At 42.1% G+C, this 23,547-nt stretch overlaps 2 protein-coding genes across 3 annotated transcripts in view; one reads left to right on the forward strand and one right to left on the reverse strand.

Annotated features, from left to right (window-relative positions):
- LOC147210382 (TOX high mobility group box family member 2-like) overlaps positions 1–2,818 on the forward strand; it is a 104,684-nt gene extending 101,866 nt beyond the window's left edge. For both annotated transcript variants that reach the window (XM_086109798.1, XM_086109808.1), the window contains one exon: positions 1,360–2,818. In XM_086109798.1, coding sequence (XP_085965924.1) covers positions 1,360–1,402 — 43 coding nt within the window. In that variant the 3' untranslated portion in view covers positions 1,403–2,818. The remainder of the gene's footprint in view (positions 1–1,359) is intronic.
- Positions 2,819–8,800: 5,982 nt separating this feature from the next.
- LOC147210384 (large neutral amino acids transporter small subunit 1-like) lies at positions 8,801–23,013 on the reverse strand. The gene is made up of 11 exons (XM_086109823.1): positions 22,688–23,013; positions 21,349–21,873; positions 20,108–20,233; positions 17,272–17,377; positions 16,837–16,881; positions 15,949–16,072; positions 15,732–15,835; positions 15,403–15,499; positions 13,163–13,312; positions 12,161–12,335; positions 8,801–10,983 (listed from the first exon to the last, which is right to left on the reverse strand). Exons 1-11 carry the CDS (start codon positions 22,749–22,751, stop codon positions 10,913–10,915), a joined length of 1,587 nt encoding a protein of 528 aa, XP_085965949.1. The 5' UTR covers positions 22,752–23,013; the 3' UTR covers positions 8,801–10,912.
- Between the last annotated feature and the right edge of the window lie 534 nt (positions 23,014–23,547).

Below are 23,547 nucleotides of genomic sequence, written 5' to 3' on the forward strand. Positions count from 1 at the left end.
AGATGTATTGCCTCTCGTCATGCTCAAAGACTACATAGACCCAAATACTTGTCCTCTTAGGTAAAGGCACGCCCCAACCGAGAGTGGGTTCAATCTTTTGGGGTGCAAAGCAAAAATCATAAGATACTGTGGAGGGAGGCCTTCGCTAGCCAACGACTTTAGTTACGGTACATTCACCCTCATTAGTTAAATTTCAACTGTCTCCGAGTGTCTGTCACTCATGTACGTCACGAAAAGAGACGGCATTAAACGCACCGCCTCATTTCAGTCGCAAAAACGAGACAAGTGTCAGAACGTTGTTATTAATTCAATCAAACATCATCAACATATGTATTTATATGGAGATATATAGTTGATGGTTGACAATCAAAATTACATTTTACTAAACTGAGTCTGATTAAGAGACGCAGGTAAGAAACGGTTGGCTGGATTTGCTATTTAATTATGAATCGTCTTTATTTGAATGTAAAATAACACAATGACAAGTCACTGATTTGATGGCGATTCACTTGCCTGACTACCTTCCCCGGTTCCCATTCAGTGACAAGATGCGAGTGTGAGTCAGTGAGTGTCTCTGGATGCTGCGATGGGTATCTCCGGACATCAGTTGGGATGGGCTGAAGCCTCCAATAAGCAAGATCAGCAGTAGACAAAAATGGATGGATGGATGGGTGGGTGGATCTCAGGATGGGTTTTGTGGTCATGTTACAAGCTTTGTAAGAAAACATTCAGAGGGTCCAACATACCAGCCAGCCACAAGATTCTGATAATCCAGTATGTGCAATATAATATTCTTATATCCATCCAGCCATTTTCTGAACCGCTTTATCCTCACAAGGGGGTGCTGGAGCCTATCCCAGCTGTCTTCGGGCAGAAGGTGGGGGGCACACCCTGAACCAATCGCCAGCCAATCGCAGGGCACACAGAGACAAACAAACATCTGCGCTCACACTCACACCCAGGGACGATTTTTGAGTGTTCAATCAGCCTGCCGTGCATGTTTTTGAAATGTGGGAGGAAACCGGTGTACCCGGAGATAACCCACATTGGCCCCGGGGAGAACATGCAAACTCCACACAGAAGCCCGGAGCTGGGTTCGAACCCACGACCTCTGCACCGTGAGGTCGACGCGCTAACCACTGGATCACCGGGCCGCCCATTCTAAGATCATATCTATTCAAATATTGTTAACAACTTGACAGCACCACAGTTGTAGCTCTTTCTAATATTTTGACATAAACACGTTCACTGAATCCCTCTCTGACAATGGTCGTAAATGCCGTACGCGTACAACATCCAGTGATGTTCCCCTGTCGGTGTGAGTCGCATGACATGAACCGAACATCTGTTCTTTTTCAGCAGTGGCATGGGACCTCGGGACAAGCCTCTCTACCTCACTTGAAGTTGAAAGACCTCCACACGTGTGACTCCAGGGAGATTTTCCAACGTAACATCATCAATATATCTGCTTCGACACCATTTTGCTTTCTTCTTCTTCTTCTTCTTCTTTGTCTTCTGCCGGATTTTAAAAATCCCAAAGACTGCTCCAGCATCTTCACCTATTCGCCAAGCACTTAGATCAGCCACACGCCCGAGGCACCCTCTCTCTCTCTCTCTCTCTCTCTCTCTCTCTCTCATCAGTGAACTTTTCTTTTTTTTTGCGGAGGCAGTGAGCTCTGAGCTCCTGCCAGCATACTGGAAAGAAAGACAAAAATACTTCTCATTTTGTTTTTGGATTTCCTAGAGATGCTTCCCCCTTTGCCTCCTCATCGGAGATGACATGCTCCAAGCATCCTCAAAGAGTAGGGCTCTCCAAATTAGTCGCCTCAGCGGAGGGGTGCGTGTACTTCAGGACATTTTCGCGCTCGTCGCAAACACGTGAGATGTTTGCAAAATTCATCGTTGCCCCAAATGAAGGACTTTCTAAGTTCCTTTTATTTCTCACAGAGATTGTATATACCACCAAAATCAGACCCTTCTTATGTGTGTATTTAGCTAACTTGAGTTTCTTTCATTGAAAAATGTGGTGATGGAATACACACACACCCAAAACTGTGTTACGAGAAAGAGACGAGGAGGAGGACATCCCAAAAAAAAAAAAAAAAAGAAAGAAAAGAAAAAGAAAAACAATCGCTATCTCCTTTCTGACAGTTGGGAGCGTCGACTCTCGTCACGTGACCTCAGGATGTTGCCGAAGTGCAGAGTTGGAAGATTTCAAACCCTTTTGAATCCTCCCCACCTTCTTTTTGCCCCGACACCACTTGTACAGGTGAATTAAACAAAACAAAACAAAAAAAAAAAGAAGCTAAATGTGAAATGTTAACTAAAGAAAAAAAAACAGTGGGGTTTTGAAGTTTTTGACTAGTTTTATTAGGTGTTTTAGAATTGTGTTGAGCTCATCTTTCTCATCTTTTGTGAAGAGTTTTTCAAAAAAAGATCTTTTGGTTTTCACTGTAGCAGGATTTAAGAGGAACGGATATCGGGGTATATAATTCCATTTTGTGTATAGATCCTGCCAAATGTACTTCTTTACTTTGTCATGCCAGAGATCCGGTTTGTTTTGATGAATATTGGTTTGACAAAAAGGTCATTCTATTTCAGTTGGGTAGAAGCTTTCACGTTGGTTTATAAATAATAAAGAAGATGCTGGCTTTTTTTCATCAGGGTGCATTATTATTATTATTATTATTATAACATTGGTTATTAATTTTTTTCCAGAAATTGTTGGTACAATACCACTGGACCAGCATCGGATTCTTTTTGTGACTCAAATATTCCTTTGTTTTCTTTTTTTGTCTGTAATAAAATGTCTAAAGTTTTCGGAGCAATTATGTTTGTGTCTCCGCAACCCAACACACACACATTGAAAATTGGTGTCCAAATCTCATACCATATTACATTGAAGTTCTTGCAGTTTTCCCCAGTTGATTTGGTACATATCGTTCTTGTAATTTGCATAAACAGCAAAACATCATGGTGGGGTGGCTCAGCAAAAGCCATTTTCTTTCTCAAAATGATGAGTACATCTCTCAAAAGTAAATTTTATGTCACTGAACATGTCAGGGGCATCGGAATGATAAATCTAAGAGTGATGGTGAATGGATAAGGTAGTCGTGTTGTCAAGATAACAGTGTACAATGCATGTTCTGATGTTTTGTTGACCATTTTTCAAAACTCTTAAGTTACACTTTAGTGTATGTGGAGGACTAATTGGAAGAGATTGGTCAAGATCCACATTGAAGCCCTGTTTCGGGAAAAGAATGGAAATATAAATCATAGGTTAGGCATATTATGACAACTTGTTCAACCGTTACACATGTACTTAAAACTAATGCCAGGATGGCGCCAGGTGTGGAACAATTCAACTGAGACCAATTTTAATATAATATAATCAACATGGCATAATTGATGATGTAGGAGATTAGAATGGAATTGTACATGATCATTTGCAGGGTTGTGCAAAAGCAACTTGTTCGGACAAATGACAAACTACTTTCTGAAATGCACAAGTGACTCTAGAATGTGAAGGTTGAACACGTTCTTTTGACAATTTCAATTCTAATCTGAGAAATGCACCAAAGCGACTGAGTAAAAACTGTAAATTGATTCCTGCTGGTGCCGGATGTGCAAGAATTGTATGCCAAGGATTGTGAATAATAGTGAGATTTTACATCTTTTTTTCTGTATTTTTGTTCCCTGCCCATCATAAGTAATCAATATCATATCAAGCAACATTTCTCTGCCCCATGGTCATTTTTGTTTTTGATTAAAGTGTGATGATGAAACCCGGTGTTAATGCAGCAGTGCACAGCCTTTCACAGAGCCACCTGAGGAGAAAAACATAAAGCGCGCACACACACATACACACGCACTCACGCGTGCACACTGCCTTTTACTTTTGAATTTCACAGTTGGATTAAAAATCGAATGGAAATGGGATCCCCCCCCCCCCCCCCCCCCCCGACGATGTACAAGCAGTGCCCCCTTCAGTGGATTTGTCAAAAGGGGGTCATGTTTGAAGGGAAAAAAATGTGTGTGTGTGTGTGTGTGTGTGTGTGTGTGTATACATATACACGTCTATATATATGTATATATTAAAAAAAATCCTCGTCTCACCCATATATAACTAAGAATTTAAGTAAGGTGAGACACCAGTTAGCATTTTTATTTCCCATTAATTTGTTTTCACTTCTCTCGTAAGTCAATTGCAACCAACTTAGAAAAAATAGCTAAATATCTTTAAAAGTAATGTTCACGAATACAGATGCTTTGGATTTGATTGATGGATGAAGTCGAATGTGCTCGAATGGAGATAACAGTGCATGCATATTGTGACGTGACTGCACAAGAGCAGCACGACGTGAAATGTCCCGTACTTCTATTACCATCTCCTGGTCAAATAGTGCACAACACGGAAAGAAAAGAAAAAATCATTGCTTCTTGTACTCTTAAAAGTTTCCTTGAAACCCTATATTGCCACCTGCCGGTAAAGTATCGCGTAACAAATGGCCGGATTGGGTTGATAATACTTTAGTGCCACCTACTGGTGCAAAGCGGACCAAACAAGACTTGGCGCAAGAAGTGAGGTCCACTTTGGATTGGTTGCCAGTCAATCTCAGGACACAATGTAGACAAATAACCATTCAGACTCACCCAGTGACGTGAGATGAAATTCATGACTCTGACTCCTTTGGAATCTTTTTTTTTTTTTTTAAACGACCCCAAGAAACAAGAAGAGTATGCATTCAAATTTTGACCTTTAATGTAACATTTGTTTTCTTAGCTTTTAATGCTTCGGTGAATTTGCACAAAGTTCAACACTGTCATATCAGGAAAACCAGAGGAACATTTTTAAACGAGGAAAAAGTAACCAAGTTTGGACACCCCTGCTCGAGATCAAACAAAATAACAGCAGGCTACACATACTTCATAACAATTTTCACCTACATGTGCACACATGCATTATGTGTTTGAACATGAATATGTTGAGTATTATCTGCTGACTAAAACTCGACTAAAATCTTGACAGTTTTTGTTGACTAAATCTAGACAAATAAAATGATGTTTTCTATGACTAAAATAAGGGTTGATTTAAAGTCGACTCAAATTGGACTAAATAAAAACGGGAAGACGTTGACTCAATGCGATACAAACTAACAAGCACAATTGAAACTGGGATAAAACTGAAACTCGATGGCTGATCACATTATCAGTACCCCAGACCTCACAATTGTAATAATAATAATAATAATATTCGAGCCACTTTTTCACTGAAATTTGCAGATGAAGCACAGTGTAATGTCTGCACTTTATTTTCCGTGCTGCATTTCCTTTTGTTTTTTAGACTGATTGACTACGACAGTAACATGAAACTGTAACTTCACGAAAAACCTTCAATATTATATTTGGACTGCCATCGTTCAAAGACCCTGGAGTTGACATAGAAAGTCGCGTATACTAATATTGCCTTTCCTATCAGCCACCATCAGACCCTTTCATTTCCCCCCACTGGCGGATATGAGTTCTCTTGACTGCTGCAGACAGACAAACACGCAAGTAATAAGACGAGACAAGAAAGACGCAACCATTTCAACACTAATCGTAGCCCTAACACAGGGGTGGCCAACCCGCGGCTCGCAAGCCACATGCGGCTCTTTGGCTGGTTGTCAGTTTAGCCGGAAAAAAAGACCATGTCTCGTAAGGCGTTTTTAGCCGAAAAAAACAACCATGTATATAGTAAGGCGTTTTTAGCCGAAAAAAACGACCATGTATATAGTAAGGCGTTTTTAGCCGAAAAAAACGACCATGTATATAATAAGACGTTTTTAGATGAAAAAAAACGGCCATGTATAGTAAGGCGTTTTTTAAAGGAAAAAAACAACCATGTATAGTAAGGCATTTTTAGCCACAAAAAACGACCATGTATAGTAATGCGTTTTTAGCCCCAAAAAACGACCATGTATAATAAAGCTTTTTTAGCCGGAAAAAAAGGCCATGTATAAGGCGTTTTTAGCCGAAAAGGCGTTTTTAGCCGAAAAAAACGACCATGTATAAGGCGTTTTTAGCCGAAAAGGCGTTTTTAGCCGAAAAAAACGACCATGTATAGTAAGTCGTTTTTAGCCGAAAAAAAGAGACCATGAATAGTAAGCCATTTTTAGCCGAAAAAGAATAACCATGTATCGTAAGGCGTTTTTAGTCGAAAAAAACGACCATGTATAGTCAGGCGTTTTTAGCCGAAAAAAATGACCATGTATAGTAAGGCGTTTTTGGCCGAAAAAAAACACGACCATGTATAGTAAGGCGTTTTTAGCCAAAAAAACGACCATGTATGGTAAGACATTTTTAGCCCCAAAAAACGACCATGTATAATAAGGCATTTTTGTCCGAAAAAAAACCGACCATGTATAGTAAGGCGTTTTTAGCCCCAAAAAAAACGACCAAAATTTGGCACCCAATCACAACAACCCTTCCACTTGAATTGGTCGAAATGTCCTTTTGTGATTGAGATGGTCAGATGACATATCCCCTTCCTCCGACAGGAACTGGTGAAGAAGATCGAAGCCAAGAAAGCTGCACAAGAGCAAGAAATGACAACACAGAGAGAATTAAGAGTATCATGACTTTTAATGTGTTGTGTTGATCTTTTTTTAAAAAAGGTGTTTTATGCTGTCATTTATACATTTGACTGTGTAGCTGGGCAGGCTCCGTGGCCCACTGATTAGTGCGTTGGAGTGCGAACGCAGAGGTCCAGGGTTCAAATCCAGCTCTGGCCTGTCACGCTTGCGCGTTCTCTTCTTGCTGGCATGGGTGTTGTCCGTCCACCCTCCCATCCATTTTCTCATCCCCTTGTCCTCACAAGGGTCAGGGTCAGGGGTGTGTGCTGGAGCCTCCCCCGGCTGTCTTCGGGCCATCGGCAGAGGGAAGTGGGCACCCTCACCCGTCTAACAGCCAATCAAGAAAACCATTTGCACCGTTTGTTTTTGTCGTTTGTTTGGTCGTTTTTTTCGGCTAAAACGCCTGACTGCACATGGTCGTTTTTTGGTGCTAAAAATGCCTTGCAATACATGGTTGTTTTTTTGGGTTAAAAACGCCTGACTATACATGGTTGTTTTTTTGGGGCTAAAAATGCCTTACTATACATGGTTGTCTTTTCTCGGCTAATAAAACGCTGTGCTATACATGGTCGTTTTTTTAGGCTAAAAATGCCTTACTATACATGGTCGTTATTTTCGGCCAAAATGCCTTACTATAAATAGTCGTTTTTTTTCGGCCAAAAATGCCTTAATATACATGGTCGTTTTTTTTCGGCCAAAAATGCCTTACTATACATGGTCGTTTTTTTGGGGCTAAAAATGCCTTACTATACATGGTTGTCTTTTCTCGGCTAATAAAACGCTGTGGTATACATGGTCGTTTTTTTAGGCTAAAAACGCCTTACTATACATGGTCGTTATTTTCGGCCAAAAATGCCTTACTATATATACATGGTCGTTTTTTTCCGGCCAAAAATGCCTTACTATACATGGTCGTTTTTTTCGGCCAAAATTGCCTTACTATACATGGTCGTTTTTTCGGCTAAAAACGCCTTACTATACATGGTCTTTTTTTTCTGCTAAAAACGCCTTAATATACATGGTCGTTTTTTTCGGCTAAAAACACCTTACTATATATGGTCGTTTTTTTTTTGTTAAAACGCCTTACTATTCATGGTCGTTTTTTTCGGCCAAAAATGCCTTACTATACATGGCCGGTTTTTTTCGGCCAAAAATGCCTGACTATACATGGTCGTTTTTTTTCGGCCAAAAATGCCTTACTATACATGGTCGTTTTTTGGGGGCTAAAAATGCCTTACTATACATGGTCGTTTTTTTCGGCTAAAAACGCCTTACTATACATGGTCGTTTTTTTTTTTTGTTAAAACACCTTACTATTCATGGTCGTTTTTTTCGGCCAAAAATGCCTGACTATACATGGTCGTTTTTTCGGCTAAAAACGCCTTACTATATATGGTCTTTTTTTTTCGGCTAAAAACGCCTTAATATACATGGTCGTTTTTTTCGGCTAAAAACACCTTACTATATATGGTCGGTTTTTTTTGTTAAAACGCCTTACTATTCATGGTCGTTTTTTTCGGCCAAAAATGCCTTACTATACATGGCCGTTTTTTTTCGGCCAAAAATGCCTGACTATACATGGTCGTTTTTTTTCCGGCCAAAAATGCCTTACTATACATGGTCGTTTTTTGGGGGCTAAAAATGCCTTACTATACATGGTCGTTTTTTTCGGCTAAAAACGCCTTACTATTGGCGCCGCGAGAGTGGCTGCCTTTCCAGCAGCTCCTATATTTTGTTGTTCTACTTCCTTTCATAACTTTGCTGCTGTGAATTGGGAATTTCTCTATTGCGAGACTAATAAAGGTTTTCTTATGGTCATTTTTTTCGGCTAAAAACGGCTTAGTATACGTGGTCGTTTTTATCGGCTAAAAACACCTTACTATACGTGGTCCTTTTTTTTTTGGTTTTATGTTAACTGTTCTTTTGATTATGGTGCAGGCACCCGCAGCGGCTCCTCTCTCTCCTGAGGAAAGAAATATCATCTGTACTGTGTGTTGCACATGTGGTACAATTGACAATATGTTGCACATACTGCACTTTTGACAAAGTTGTACTTGACATGACTTGAACATGCACATGAGTTACGTTGGAATGAGGTTCGGCTGTACAATAATTCAGCTGAAGGGAGTTCTATCGGCAATCGGATATTCCAACTTTTCCGTGAATACATCTGCAAAACACAAATGTTGAACAAAAATAGCTTTATTGTCCCATGTGCCCGCCATCGTCACCGCTACACGACAGTTGCACAGAAACTGACAGAGGCGCTTTCAATTACTTCGAATGAAAGAAAGCTGGTCATCCTACAATTACCATCAAAGGCGGGATTGATGGAGGTTGACTGCGGGAATCTCTTCGCGGACAGTCAATTATTATTTTTTTCTTTTTTTTTTCCATCCAGTTTGTACACCTAAGACATTCATCAGTTTGTCTGTCTATTGTGTTGTATTTATATCCAAGGTTCCAAAATTAAGGCTGACAGTGTTTTTCCATGTTCATATCAATGTTGAATCAATCAACTAAAAAAAATAAATGTCAAGCCGTCATTAAAAAATATTTGAGGTCATTGCAAACCCTAATTTCTATCCATCCTTCCATTTTCAATCATCCTTAAATGAAAGAAAGCCTCTCCCAGCTGACTTTGGGAGAGCGCCAAGGTACACCCTGGACTGGTCGCCAGTCAATCACAGACCAAATTTCTGTTGTGGAAATATTTCGGCTGTTTCTTATGTAGTATTCCAATTTGTCAAGATGGTAAATTCGGGTGTTCGTTAGCTGTCATCATATCAACAAAATCATCATGAAATATTTCAGCATTTCATCGTCTACATAAGTTGTAATTTTTGAATTCAAGTCCTGAAATAAATGATGTTTGCCAATACATTCTAATAATCGAGACGTACCTCTATTTTATAAGTCAGTCGGAAATCATAAAAGAATATGAACAGGAAAGTTATTTTCAAGCCACCTTTGATGGGTTTTTTTTGTTTTTTTTAGTGAGTGGGGTGACACGAGGTGTGGCAAGAAAACATTTTTAAAAAAAACGTAATTCAAATGTTACATCTTTTCAAAATGTGCCAATATTTTTTTTTTCTTTCAGGAATGCTCCAAAATATGCTACGATTGTACTCGTGACAACGCTTAACTTTTCAAACAAGATCCCACTCGACTCGGCTCAGTTGGGACATTCTGTCAAATCGGGAATATCGGCACACACAAATACGACAGTGACGCTTGCTACAGGATGTACAGTCACAACAGACTGAGTAATTTGAGTCTTTGTAAAGCCTTCAACACACACGTTCTTATCCAGCATCATCACTCGGGATGGGCATAATAATACATTTGTTGAATATTGATTGAGTGTGGTGACTTTTTAAAAAATTCATCTTGAAGCAATTGACACAAAATGGAGTCCAGCTCTGAACTGCAACCATCCACGAGATCTACCGTGCCAGCTCAAAACCCCCACGCACCCGCAACTCTGGTCCCCACCTAAAAAGTATTATTCAAATGCCCATCCCAAGTGGACACACAGAAAAGTATCGTCCTTTTCACATGAAATTTAATTAACAGTGAATAAAGACAGCATAACAACATCAGAGCGCACACACGCGCCAACACACACAATCACACATTTCATTTCACTGAATAGTTTGTGCTTCATGTACAAAACTAAAAATATTTTAAAAGTGTCATGAACACATAGGTTATACTAGTAGCGTGTAACTAACCGCTTCCTTTACGATTCTGATTAGTTATTCTAGTCACAGTACAATGTGTGATTTAAAAAAAAAGGATTTGTGGTTTGTATTTCATTTAAAGAAAACATTCTGAACATTCCCTCACAAAATGGAGTAGGAGGCCAGACTAAATCGTTTTAGCAACAAACATGGTAGACACGGCTATAAAATTCTACATGACTGAAAAAAGGTGAGTGATAAACAGTGGATTTTTTTTCCACTTTCATTTTGTGGCAAATGGTCCAAAATCTTGTGAGAGCAGCGACACTGAAACATAACCGGGCTACATTTTAAGCGATTATAAGTGTAACTTGCCTGCGGCTTCTCGTAGTCTCTGATGAATACAATTAGTAATGCACATTTGAAGCTTTTATTTTGCCGACACCCACTTTGAACACAAGTGCATACGTTCATGTAAACCCTCCTTGACCAAGATTGCAAAGCTACAACAGCAAAGAAAACAAAACGCCAAACACCCAAAAAGAAAACTGAAAATGTTCAAGTAAACAGAATGTTGAGCCATGATTTGTTGAGTCGTCTGAGGATCACCCGACGTTATTCTGATTCCTCGCGCCTCTCCTCGGGGACGGCCAGGAATATTTTCTGGCAGAACGTGGTGAAGATTTCTGAGAGACAGCGAATCATCATCGTCAGTAAATCAGCTATTGTACGTGTATTAACTTAAATCTTTAATGATAAAACTTTATACAGTAATTAACATTCCGCAGCACTTGTGCGAGTGACATAGAAGGCTCTCACTTTACGCTCTGACGGTGAAGCTGCCATTAGTCTCCAGCTAGCTCCTGGCCAGCTATCCCAGCTCACCCGACGTGTTTGTGGTAAGATAATTAATCAATTAATCAGGTGGGCCGGGGTAAAATATCCAATTTGTATGCCTGTGCGGTCTATCGCCTAGAAAGTAACCGTGTGGTACCATTTCGTACCGCTAGGGGCAGCAACAGCTAACCAATTGCCTTGTGTTTTGACCACTAGAGACAAGCGAATTTGTGGAATTTGTGCCGCATGAATGCGGCACAAATATTATAAAATACTTTTTTCTTTGTGCTCATTTGATTCCAACTCAAGCTGTTATAACGTCATTCTTCAATGTTAAAAACGGTCATAGTAACAATATAACACATTAATTGTTAAAATAAGCGGGGGGAGGGGGGGGTTCACATTGTCAGCTAGTGGTGTGCTGCGAGATCTTTTCAATGAAAGAAGTGTGCCTTAGCTCAAAAAAGTTTGAAAAACACTGGCCTATACAGAACAGGCATGTACAAAACCTCTGAGTTTGGCATTTTTTCAAATTAATACCACATTGCACACATACAGAATCGGACTGAGGTCCTTGGAATTATATAAAACGCTCTTCGAGACTATGGAAAGAAGAGCTTCAGGACACAAAAGATACATTCATGCAAACAAAAAACACAGTCTGTCGTCATCGCAAGATCAACCGAACCAAAGTTTCAGAAGGAAGAAACAGCTAAAGTCTTAGATGATGCCCCTCCCACAGCAAGTGGAAGAGGGTCATTTACGTTTCTAAAATGATTAGCGCTATGCTACACTGCATTTTGTTTTGATCTTGGAACCAAGACTTGTTATTGACCGATGGTGTTGCCAGGTATAAGCCGACACCGGACTCTGAACAAACCCACTCATGGTAACAGGGCCCCCCCAATTGCTCTCCAGCCGATCTTCTTCCCGCAATCTCATAACAAAGTGTCACTGATGCCTCCTAGCTTACGCCTGGACAAATCCCCTTGTTTTCATTTGATTTTCAAAACAATAACAACTCACCGAGCATCTTCTTGACCACACGTGGCTTCTTCCACTTGTTGCCCAGCAGGTAGGCCGGGATGCCCGTGAGAATGATGCTGCAGCCTATCAGGCACTCGATGGGAGCCGCCCAGAAGGACACGATGATCATGAAGATGCAGCCCAGGACAAAAGTCACGGGGATAAACAAACAGATCTGTGCCGAGGGAACACGATGAGTTAAGATAACCAGAAAACACGAACAAACAACAAATATTTGACAAGTCTTGAATGACTATTCATCTATTTTCTCTCGCGCTGGTCCTCATCTATAGTCACGGACAGGGATGTCAATCTGTGAACCAGCTGGTGGACCTGATCGATCGCTAACATTTCTCTCAGCGACAGCACCAGCTGAGTCTCATTTAGCCTTGATTTGTGGTTGGCCGAAGGCAGCACAGTTGAATAGCATTCAGCGCGTCTCACTAAAAATCTCATTCGAGATGTATAATGGATCCCATTGACTTGATCCGTTGTCTGTTTTTAGTGAATTGCTGGTGTAAAATTGAAAAGTGCTGCAAGAGAGAGTTCTGTCATTTTCCCGCGCGACCAAATTCTTATGCAAAGGCCACATGACTTGTTTTTTATTTTTATTTTGTATGATCACACTGCATTGTCACAATGTCATCTCACTTCTAGCAGGACTTTGTTTTTATGTTGTTTTATTCATCAAGATGATTAGACAGTGCTTTGAAATTAAAGATAAGAAAGTGCCTTAGTCATGAACAGTTCTCTCACAAAGAGAGGACAAACACACAAGTGGAGATTAATTTCACGTCTAAATAGCCCGGGGGGCAATTTGCCTCTGGGCAAAGATGAAAGACGACACACGAACAAAGAGGTGATACAAGCCATGTCCAAACAGAAGAAAGCAGTCTGTCTTATGGGGAAAAAAAATGCTTTTTGATGCACAGACGCTGCGCTGTGTCAATTCGAGACTACTCAGCGGGGATCAACGGTCTCCCATAGGTACAACCAGCGTACCTTTATTGGCCTTCTGAGATCGGGCTTTTTAAATCGGAGCCAGAGCATCCCGGCGATGGCCATGCCGACACAGAGCCAAGTGAAGAAGCTGAACAGATTGATGACCGAGAAGATGTCCTGGGAAATGGCGTAAAGCATGGACAGCAAACACTGGGAGTAAAGACAAAAGATAGATCAGATCAGGTTAGTTTTGTAACGAGACAAAAGGAACTTCATTTGTTTCTGTTTTTCACTCTTTTGTTCGTTTTGCTCCTGCGGGGCTCCGCCTACAAGTTACGAAGCGTACGTACGATTTAAAAGACAGTTTGTGGTCACAGCAAAAGAGACGTCTCCTCACATTATATTACACCATTAAAGTAGGCGACTGTCGGTCGCCATGGTGACAACAGACCGGTTCGGCCGTGCCGCAGACAACAAGACTCCAACTACGTGCGTTGTTGTATTCACCTTTTACGTTCCTGCGCTGCATCAATCGTCATGGCATTATTATTGCAATATACCATTCGTACACACCTCATCCTTATCTCTACTGCATTCCCTCCATTCTCCTCGATCACTCAACCAGCTGAGGTAGACGGCCCCGCCCACGACTGAGACTTGATTCTGTTCAAGGCTTCTTTGACCCTGTCGCCCTGTGCTTGTTCATGCAGGGTTCAGTGGGTCTCTTACGGTGCGTGTGAGGTGGTGGTGGGGGGGGGGGGGGGGGGGCATGGTTCTTTACCTGCTCCATATGTAAGTGTCATGAGATTGTCACGTTTGCGAGGTGGTGGTGGAGCCCAAAAAGCAGGCAGGAGGGAGGAGCAGGGTGAACTTGACGAATTATATTTAATAAAACAGAGAAAACTGAATCCAAAACAAACAAAGTGCTAACAACCAAAACTAATCCAAAGTAGCAAAACAAAACCATGACCGTGGCAAAAAACTAACAGGAACAGAACCATGACAGAAACAAACATGACAGTTGCAAACAAACAAAAAGCAACGAACAAACATGGCAGTAGTCAAGAGCAACAATGACCCGACACTGAGTGTTCGGGCAGGAGTCCTTTTATACAACTAATAATTACAGAATGACCAACAGGTGTGCAACTGCAGGGGGAGCCCTACAGTGCCACCTGTTGGTCCCAAACAAAATCATGACAGAGATAACCCCTGCGCTCCCTAAATAAAATTTAACTGAATGGGTCTATCAAATTAATCAAAGCTGTTATTTGAGAGTTCGATCGAAACAGATTTGTGGTTTGATTGATTGACACGCTTTAAACACGATAGCACCCATGCCCATTTCGGATTTTTTGCTCAAAGTTTTTTATGTCGTCTTTCCCATGACAAAAACAAATGCGAGCGCGATGTGACACGCATGTTTCGAGTGACATGGACCAAAAACAAAAACAAAAATGAAATAATGTGGCGCAGTGTTTACGGAAGTAAATGTGGTCCCGCATGGAGGGTCTGACTTTATAAACTCATATCACCAGAGTAGCGAGGCAGCAGGAGGTAGCAATATTTTGGGAATATGGGGCAACGCTCCTCGATCACGTTATTATTTCATGGAGACGTCTACTAAAATTGACGTCAAGGCATTGTCGCATGTAATAAATGAACCACCTGCGTGCCTGGATTGTACTTCTATCACCACACATAATGCTTCATATTTGACGTGGAATTAGTCTAATGCAAAGACAACAAGTGAACAACTGTTATTCAAAACAACTTTGCAGAGTCACGGACCACATCGATGGTCTCCCGAGCACATATTTGGATTTTGATGAGGTTTATATCGGATGTGTGCAGATGAGCGTTCACACTGCCGACCCATCGCACTCCTGTCCGATTTATATCCACATTTTAAAAACGTCCCGGGCCAGATTTGAGAAAATCAGAATGACATTGCATGAAAAATAAATCACATACGTGTCAGAAATGGGTAAAAAAAATCAAATGGATTTGAGCTGCAGCGCGAACATAGCCTTTCACGAGTTTTGGGTTTTTTTTGCGTATTTCGTACTGAATCCTAATTGAATTGCATTGCAGTTGTCAATGCAATGCAGTTCAATGACAACAGAACGGGAGTCATGTGGCTCAACTTAAAGTATGAGGGTGTGTGTAACGTTTGCAGAGCAGGTGTTTGGCCCTTTAACCTTCGACATTTCCATGGGTCAAATTCCACATCATTGGGACTGTTATGACTTGAAAAGCACATAAGCATTATGTGTATATGTTATCCTAGCTGTTCTTACTGTGAAGATGAGGGATGGCACCGGTGTGAAAAGGTCTGTGTGGACCAGTCCCAGAGCAGCAGGAAGCTGACCCTCACGGGCTCCAGCATAGAACAAACTGGAACAAATGGTACGGGTTTCACTTATTTATTTTCGAACATGATCCGCTTGGCCTATATCGAGTGTGCTGGCAATAACAGTCAGTCATTTGATGGACACACTTGATTGCACATCACATTAAGTTTCAGGCACTTTAGGGAAGCGTTACAGGAAGGCTTGTGATACCTTTTTTTTTTGCTCCCAAATATCAATAAAATTACTAATTAAAAAAAAACACATTTTAATTTTACCGTGCTGAAGTAAACAGGGATCCATTCACGGCTCCAAAACAAGACAGCCCCACAAACACCGGAATGAGCCAAGACATCACGCCGAGATGGTACTCGCCAAAACTCTGCGTACAGCCACAGTACACAAGTTACTATTTTCATCAGAACAAGGCAACAAGCCAAGGCCGGTTAATTCATTGCACTGAGGCAACGGTTATTTTTAGAAGCTATCGCTCACCACGGCGACGGCTTCCGACTCGACCATGTCTTGCGGAGAAATGGTTGTGAAGTAGGCCAAGTTGGTCAGGATGTACACGACCGTGACAATGGGCATGGAGATGATGATTGCCAGGGGCAGGTTTCTAGGTTGAAAAGGAGACAGTGGTCATTTCAACTTTCTGATCGGGACACATGGCACTAAAAAGAAAACAAAAAGATGCAATCTTGAATTGAATTAAGGCAGGGGTGTCAAACTCATTTTTGTCATGGGCCGCATTATAGTTACTGGTTCATTTGGTTCATATATATGTGAAACCAGATCAATAAGTCAACTATAGCTTAAGTTACTGTAATGAGGGATTTGGTAACAAGAATACTTAGAATAGCTATCTTAAATATTACATATGAGAATTTGAAATTTTGAGACAGATTTTAGCAAGCATTGTGTTTGATTTGCTTTCATGGGCCACATCAAATGATGTGGCGGGCCAGATCTGACCCCCGGGCCTTGAGTTTGACACCTGCGAATTAAGGTTTAAAATTGTGAGGAAATGTCAGATGGTTCAAGAAAAAAAAGTAAAATCTTACAAAAACAGAACTGGAAGTTACAAGAAAAAGCTGATTTTTTTTTTGAGTGAAGAAAAAGTCTGATTTTTTTCAAGAAAAAAAAAGCCATAAATTGATAAGAATAAAGCAGTATTGTGATGACAAGCATCACAATTTTTTCACATACATTTGACATTTATATTGTTTAATACTTTGTGTTTTGCTGGTTTATGCAACATTCTGCATCATGCAAAACGAGGGGATGACAGGCATGCTCTTTCAGCTTTAAGTGAAGTCATTTGATTGACAAATACTAACAGGAGACCCCTCCTCAAAACAAGCTCCATCACATTTAAGTCACCTCTCTGGATTGATCATCTCCTCTGTGACGTAATTCAGGTAATTCCTGAGAAGAAAACAAAGAAAACAGCATTGCTTTGAATTTTAGCTTGAGGCTGCTCAAATTTGCAATCAGGAAAGTCAATAAAATGCTGATTATCGTGGTGATGCTGTATTTTCTTATGGTGTTAAACCATACGATACTATTCTGAGTGCAATTTGTAATCTTTTGATGCCAATATTGCAAACGTGGTAAGGTGCATTTCACCGCCACTAGAAATTGCAACAAAAAAAAAAAAGCACAATACCAAGAGTATCAATCAAAGCCGGGCATCTTTGTAAAGACAGACTTGGTGACGCCGTGGCCACTCCGTGCACACATACAGTTCAAGACTCTAAGAGGAACTGTTTCTATTTCTGATCAGTAGGTTTTTTTTTTTTCCCACAAATGACTCACCAGCCTCCAAAAGCAAACAAACCACTGTACAGGGCCAAGACAATATTGTCAACACCCACTTTGCTGCCTTCAAAGGCGTTTTCGGGCTTCAGGTAGGGCACATCACCTGCACACACATGCGCGCACAAACAGAAAAGAGGAATGTTTTGATATGATTCGTTGTGCGTCTCCATTTAACCCCAAATGGCTCGCCGACGGGCGACTGGTTGACTTTACGATCCCACAATCAAATGTTGTCATCGTCTAGATTGACAGAGACGGTCTTCATCCTGTGAGGGAAACCAGACAGTCTCACACGTTGCTCATCATGTATTTTCGGCTTGGATTTTCATGTGGGCTTGTCATTTTGTGATCCGTCTGTTGGCGTGTTGTCATGAACATAAAGCCGAGCAAGTGTAAAGATAATACAGTGTGTGTGTGTGTGTGTATGTGTGTGTGTGCGCACGCTTGTGTCTTGTGGTTCCAGTTCCCGCCCAAACCTGTCTTCTTCAGATGGTAATGAGAACCATCACAGCGCACGTGCATGCCTCTGACATTCTCTCCTTTCTTTCGGGCTCTGAAAGGCCTCAGTGTGTGCATGCGACACCAGCCGGCAAGCTTCGCTAAGTCGTCACCATGGCAACGCAGAGCAGAGCACAATGCTTGTGGGTGTGGCCTTGCAAATCAGGGCCAGCAAGTAGCAGGTGTAGCTTGAGCCCGAGCAGCCGCATGCTGTTTCCCTGCCTCATGCCTATATTATTTTACTATGAATGGGGCTTCAGAAAATGTGACTCAGGATCACAATATTAAAAATAATAATAATAATAATAATAATAATGGGCGGCCCAGTGGTCGAATGGTTAGCGCGTCGACCTCACAGTGCAGAGATCATGAGTTCGATCCCGGTTCCAGCCTTCCTGTGTGGAGTTTGCATGTTCTCCCCGTGCCGGCGTGGGTTTTCTCCGGGTACTCCGATTTCCTCCCACGCTCCGAAAACATGTATGGCAGGCTGATTGAACACTCAAAATTGTCCTTAGGTGTGAGTGTGAGCGCGTATGGTTGTACGTCTCTGTGTGCCCTGCGATTGGCTGGCAACCGGTTCAGGGTTGAACTCCCCGAAGACAGCTGGGATCGGCTTCAGCACCCCCCCCCCTCCCTCAACCCTTGTGAGGATAAAGCGGATCATAAAATGGATGGCTGGATGGATAATAATAATATACAGGACAAATTAACTGTGTCTCTCGAAGGCAAACTGAAGTAGCTAGCGTGAAGTCACCACTTGATCTGTCGACATTGGTGGCGCCTCAAGTTTTAAGTGTGGTTCATTGTAATATGAGATCATTTTTTTCAACCAGGGCTGATAAATTTGCTGTCATGCAGAGAATTCCGAGCGAGGACTGAACTGACATCGGTACTTCATTGCTGGGGTGTTCAATCGTGAATTCAGCACTGCTCATCGAAGCGGCAATCGTCACCGTGTACGCAAACATGCACATGAGTGCGTGATCGGTCATGGCCGCCGTCAAATGAGCTTGGCGCTCACGCTCGGCATCAGTGCAAACAAGCTGAGGGTCGTCTGCTCGGCTTCACTCGTTAACGATCGTCAACAGTTTATGCATCATTAGCGACAAAAATACAAAGACTCCCTGTCGATGTTATCAAGTGTTAGACCTGACCGTGGCCTTGCATTTGACGTTTAAAAAAGAAAAAAAATTCATAATAGCACAATCGATTAAATCAGAGATGAGTCACTTGCTTGTCTGCCTTCTTTCCACATTCACATAAACATGCACTTTAGGTTTCCTGACGAGACAAAATTGTCTAATAGGTGTGAATGTGCACCTGAATGCTTGTTTGTCTCGATGTGCCCTGTGACTGACTGGTGAGCAGTCAGCTGCGATGCACGCCAGCTCACCTACGACCATGAGAAGAATCAGCACGATAGAAAATACATATATGGATGGATGGTTAGAGCCGCTTCAACTCCCATGTTGATGCTCAGAAAGTCACATCCATCCTAATGAACAGCGACAAGAACACGTCGAGGACTATTTCCCAGCCATTTGAGAACTGTGGCCTTACAGTATTAATGCTCTGGCAAAACTTCGACACAAAGAAGGGCGCGTGACTTGATAAGAATGTGGAATTTTCGAAAGCCATTCATCTAAACATTTTCTAATCTGTTTATCCTCTTGAGGGTCGTGGGTGTGCTGGAGCCTATCCCGGCTGTCTTTGGCCAGTAGGCCGGGTCCATCCTGAACTGCCACCCAACCGCGGGGCACACCGAGACAAACAACAACTCACGCTCACAATCATACCGAGTGACACTTTAGAGTGTTCCATTAAACTGTCACGCATGTTTTTGGAATTTGTGAGAAAACATGAGTACCCGGATAAAACCCACACAGGCACGGGGTGAACATGCAAACTCCGCAAAGGATGGCCGGGGCCTGGACTCGAACCCTGCAACTCTGCACTGTGAGGCGGACATGCTAACCAGTCGATTGCTGTGCCGCTGAAAGCCAAAGGGAAAGAAATTCATTTCATGCGATGAGGGAAGCTGAATCTCCGAACACCCTGTTCAGTACAATGTGGTGACAGTCTTAGTGTGTACACCAGAAATGCAGTAACAGGCAGTCTTGCTGCACACTCACTGACTTTCCAAGGAGCATTAGTTGACGAAATGTGCATATTTCTTTTTTTTACCTTTTAATAGTCGTTCTCTTCTTTGTATACTGTATTTGCTTATTGGCTCAGCGTAATAAAAATCCAACTACCGTATGAAATATTTCCACAGATGATGAAAATTGTGTTCCACTGTACAAGTGAATAAGTGAATTGTTGCTCTGGGATTCACCTGTGAAGATCTGTATGAAGCCAAAGAGGATGATGATGATCAGTGCGAGCAGCTTGGAGACAGTGAACAAGTCTTGGACCTTGGTGGCGGCTCTCACGCTGATGCAGTTGACAAAAGTCAGGGAGGCTGCAAGTGGGGAGGAGTGATGAGAGACTGAAGGATCTTCTCCAAAGTTACAAAGACAAATCTGTACTTTTCTGGAGCATTTCATTTTCAGATTTTTTTAAAATGTACTCCTACATTTGAAAAGAGATACTCTTTATCAGCGTAGGCTTGTTGTTGTTTTTTGGCTCCGGATCACGACACAATGTGCAAAAGATGTAAATGGAGAGCGCTAACCGTGGTTGAGATGCTAAAAGTTTTTGAACACTTACAAAGCAGGGGAAAAAAATGTTATACTTCACCTCACTGCGCAAGTGCAGACTTGAATTGGGAAGAGGGCAGCAAAATAAACTTGCTGGCGGGGTTGTAAGTGTGGAGCGGCAAAGATGAGGAGGTGAAAGGAAAGCAAACATTTTTTTTCACAACTACAAAGAGAATGCAATGGGGAAGAAGTGGACAGTGAAAAGTGATGCTTTTCATCACCAAATCGGTCAACGTAATCATGTGTTGATTAAGGGTCTTTATTAATTCCAGAAAGGGTGTCAACAGAAAGATTTTTAAGGATTTTATTGACGTTAGGAAATAGGAAAACATGGTGACAGTTACATGACCATATTTGTCACCTCACATTTTTTAGTTGAGGATATAGAAATGAATATTTACATTCTCGTGAGAAATATTCATGAGACGGTGACACGATAAAAATATGGTTATGTAACTGGGAACTTAAGCTGATAGAAAAATGGAACAGATTTCAAAAGAGGCGATTTTTTTTTCAGCCATGGGCATCCCTTAATTTTGTACTTTTTTTTCGACTCTATTCACAACATTAGCAAAGCGTTGTTTGAACAGCTAGTTCGGAACAACACGTAAATGTCGCATCGTTTGTTTTTGCTCGAGGTAACATTCACATGTGAGTTAATAAAAGAAGAAAACTATTTTGTGTGCACACAAGTGTTTTTTGTGCCAAACTATTAAAATTGATTTTGTTGATAAAGGACGGTTAAAAAAAAATAATCCGGTTAACTTTTATACGTCAGTAGACCTAAATTTCAGTCTTTTTTTTCCTGTTTCGGAACTTGAACTTCAGTACAAAGTGTGAGCGCTATAACTCCCTCTGCGCTTCCTAATGTACTCACTGAGACACAGGCAAGCGATGAGCTTGGCGGCGCTGTCAGGCACGCTGCAGCTGGGGTAGATCGGTTTGAGCAGGTACGTGGCAAACACCAGCGACACCACATACTGCGACGACGGCCGGATGATGAGCATCTCCACCCACAGTTTGAGGAAGGCGGCCAGCTCGCCGTACACCTCCAGGATATACGTGTAGTCGCCGCCGGACTTGGAGATGGTGGTGCCGAGCTCGGCGTAGCAAAGCGCCCCCATGGTGGAGATCACCCCGCAGACGGACCAAATGATCAAGGAGAGTCCGGCCGAGCCCGTTTCTTTCACGACGCCCGTTGGCGTGACAAAGATCCCAGAGCCGATGATGGTGCCAATGATCATGCCCACGCCGTTGAAGAGGGTGATGCTGCGCTTGAGTTCGATCTTCTGCCCTTTGCCGGGTGGCGGGTCGGACGGGCTCGAGGGGGCAGCGACCATCGGGGTGGATGGAGAAACTTTCTCAATGACTTGGCCGTCTTGGTCCGGGTCTGCTTCTGGTCCTGTGAAACGACGAATAACCGAGAAGTTTAGAAGATGGCACCGATGGTGCCAACTACCTTGGCAAGCAAACACATAAGTGTGAAAGGGTTGTGGAGATTCGATTCTGCCGTTTTTTCTTTCTTTCTAATTGGTATTTCATATTTCATACAGAGCAGTCGTTGAATTGAAAGCGTATTCATGCAGTTCTACAAATAAATTGTGTTTTGGTCGATGCCTTTTTAAGGGCACTTTTATGAGCCACCTGCTATGTTCGTCGTAACAGAAGGACCTACTTCCTGCAAAATGTAAACAATATCACCGCTGTGCGTGACCAATGCTGTGTCCTTACTGTCATATGTTAAATGTCCATCATGCAGTCATTCATATTTATAGTGTGCAAAAAAAAAATAGGGACGATAACTATGCTATGCAATCACTTTCTGATTCTGAGTCATCTTTAAATGTGAGCATGTGAACAATCGGGAGGAGTTGTGACCCATCCAGTGGTCTCCGCAAATGATTCAAAGCATCAAACGGCCGCTTTTATGTCAATATTTATAGATCGAGAAACAACACTGATGTTCAGATAAATCTTGCGGCCGCGTGTTAAAAGGAGCTCGGAGGAGGAACAAAAGAGAGTTTGGGTAAAATGCAAATGAAATGCAAATTTAGACACAGCTTCAACTGTCACGCAAACATGCACATACCTCCCTGAGGCATCACCTTCGCCTCACAACAGTGCGTCACCTCCACGATGAACTGTTCGTGTCGCCCTGCGTCATGTGTAGAAGTGCGTGTTGTGTTTTGGTGTGGTGTGGTGTGGAGTGGACCTACCCCCCATCTTTTCCTTGGCAACGCTCTCCCGACTGCTCCGTAATTTCAGCTCAGGCTCGGCCATTATTTCCCTCTGGTCTGAGTCGTCTGGTTTGATTTTTCTGCCCCTTTTTTTCTTCTTGCCTTTACGCCCTCTTCTTCCTCCTGTCTAGCGTTCCTCTCTCTCTGTCTCTCTCTCTTACATGCACACAAACACACACTTAGACACGCACGCTCTCCTCGGTGTTCTCACTCTCCTCGTTTGTTCTCATTCACTCACACACACACACACACGCACACACTGCATGTCAGTGTAGCTAACCAGACTCCATCTGACCCTGATCCTCTCTGCCCCCCCCCCCCCCCCCCTCCACCTTGTGATGCTGCGGTAGCCTCCGCCCACTCCTGCTAAATGATGGCCGAGCACAGAGGGAGGTTGATGATGAGGGAGTGCGGGTACGTTGGGGGTGGCTGGCAGTTTGAGTGTGTAGAGCGGGGTTACTAGCAGACACGTGACGTTTTAATCTATTTGTGCACCGCTAGCTAATCCAGACGCACAGTCTGCTCAGTGTGTGTGTGTTGGACGAGTATGGAAACAAATCATGTTTGACTGAGATTGAAATCATGATTCATAAAACGATTATTCATTGACTTCAAAACTCAACTACTATCATCATAGCCTCATGCCCATTCATCCCTGCATGTTGAACAATTTATTCCTGAACATTCTGTTCTTTTTGTCAAGTACAAAATGACCTGATAATTAAAATGCGAAATTCAAGCCTCTTGCATTTTCATTTTGCTCCATCGACACCTCTGTGAAATTCAAAACATGAATAAGCATCTCTCTTATATCTTTTTATCATTTGTTGTTATTGTAC

This window comes from Hippocampus guttulatus, chromosome 1 (genome assembly GCF_054856545.1).
Source record: "Hippocampus guttulatus isolate MCC_2025c chromosome 1, RoL_Hgut_1.0, whole genome shotgun sequence".
Taxonomy (NCBI): domain Eukaryota; kingdom Metazoa; phylum Chordata; class Actinopteri; order Syngnathiformes; family Syngnathidae; genus Hippocampus; species Hippocampus guttulatus.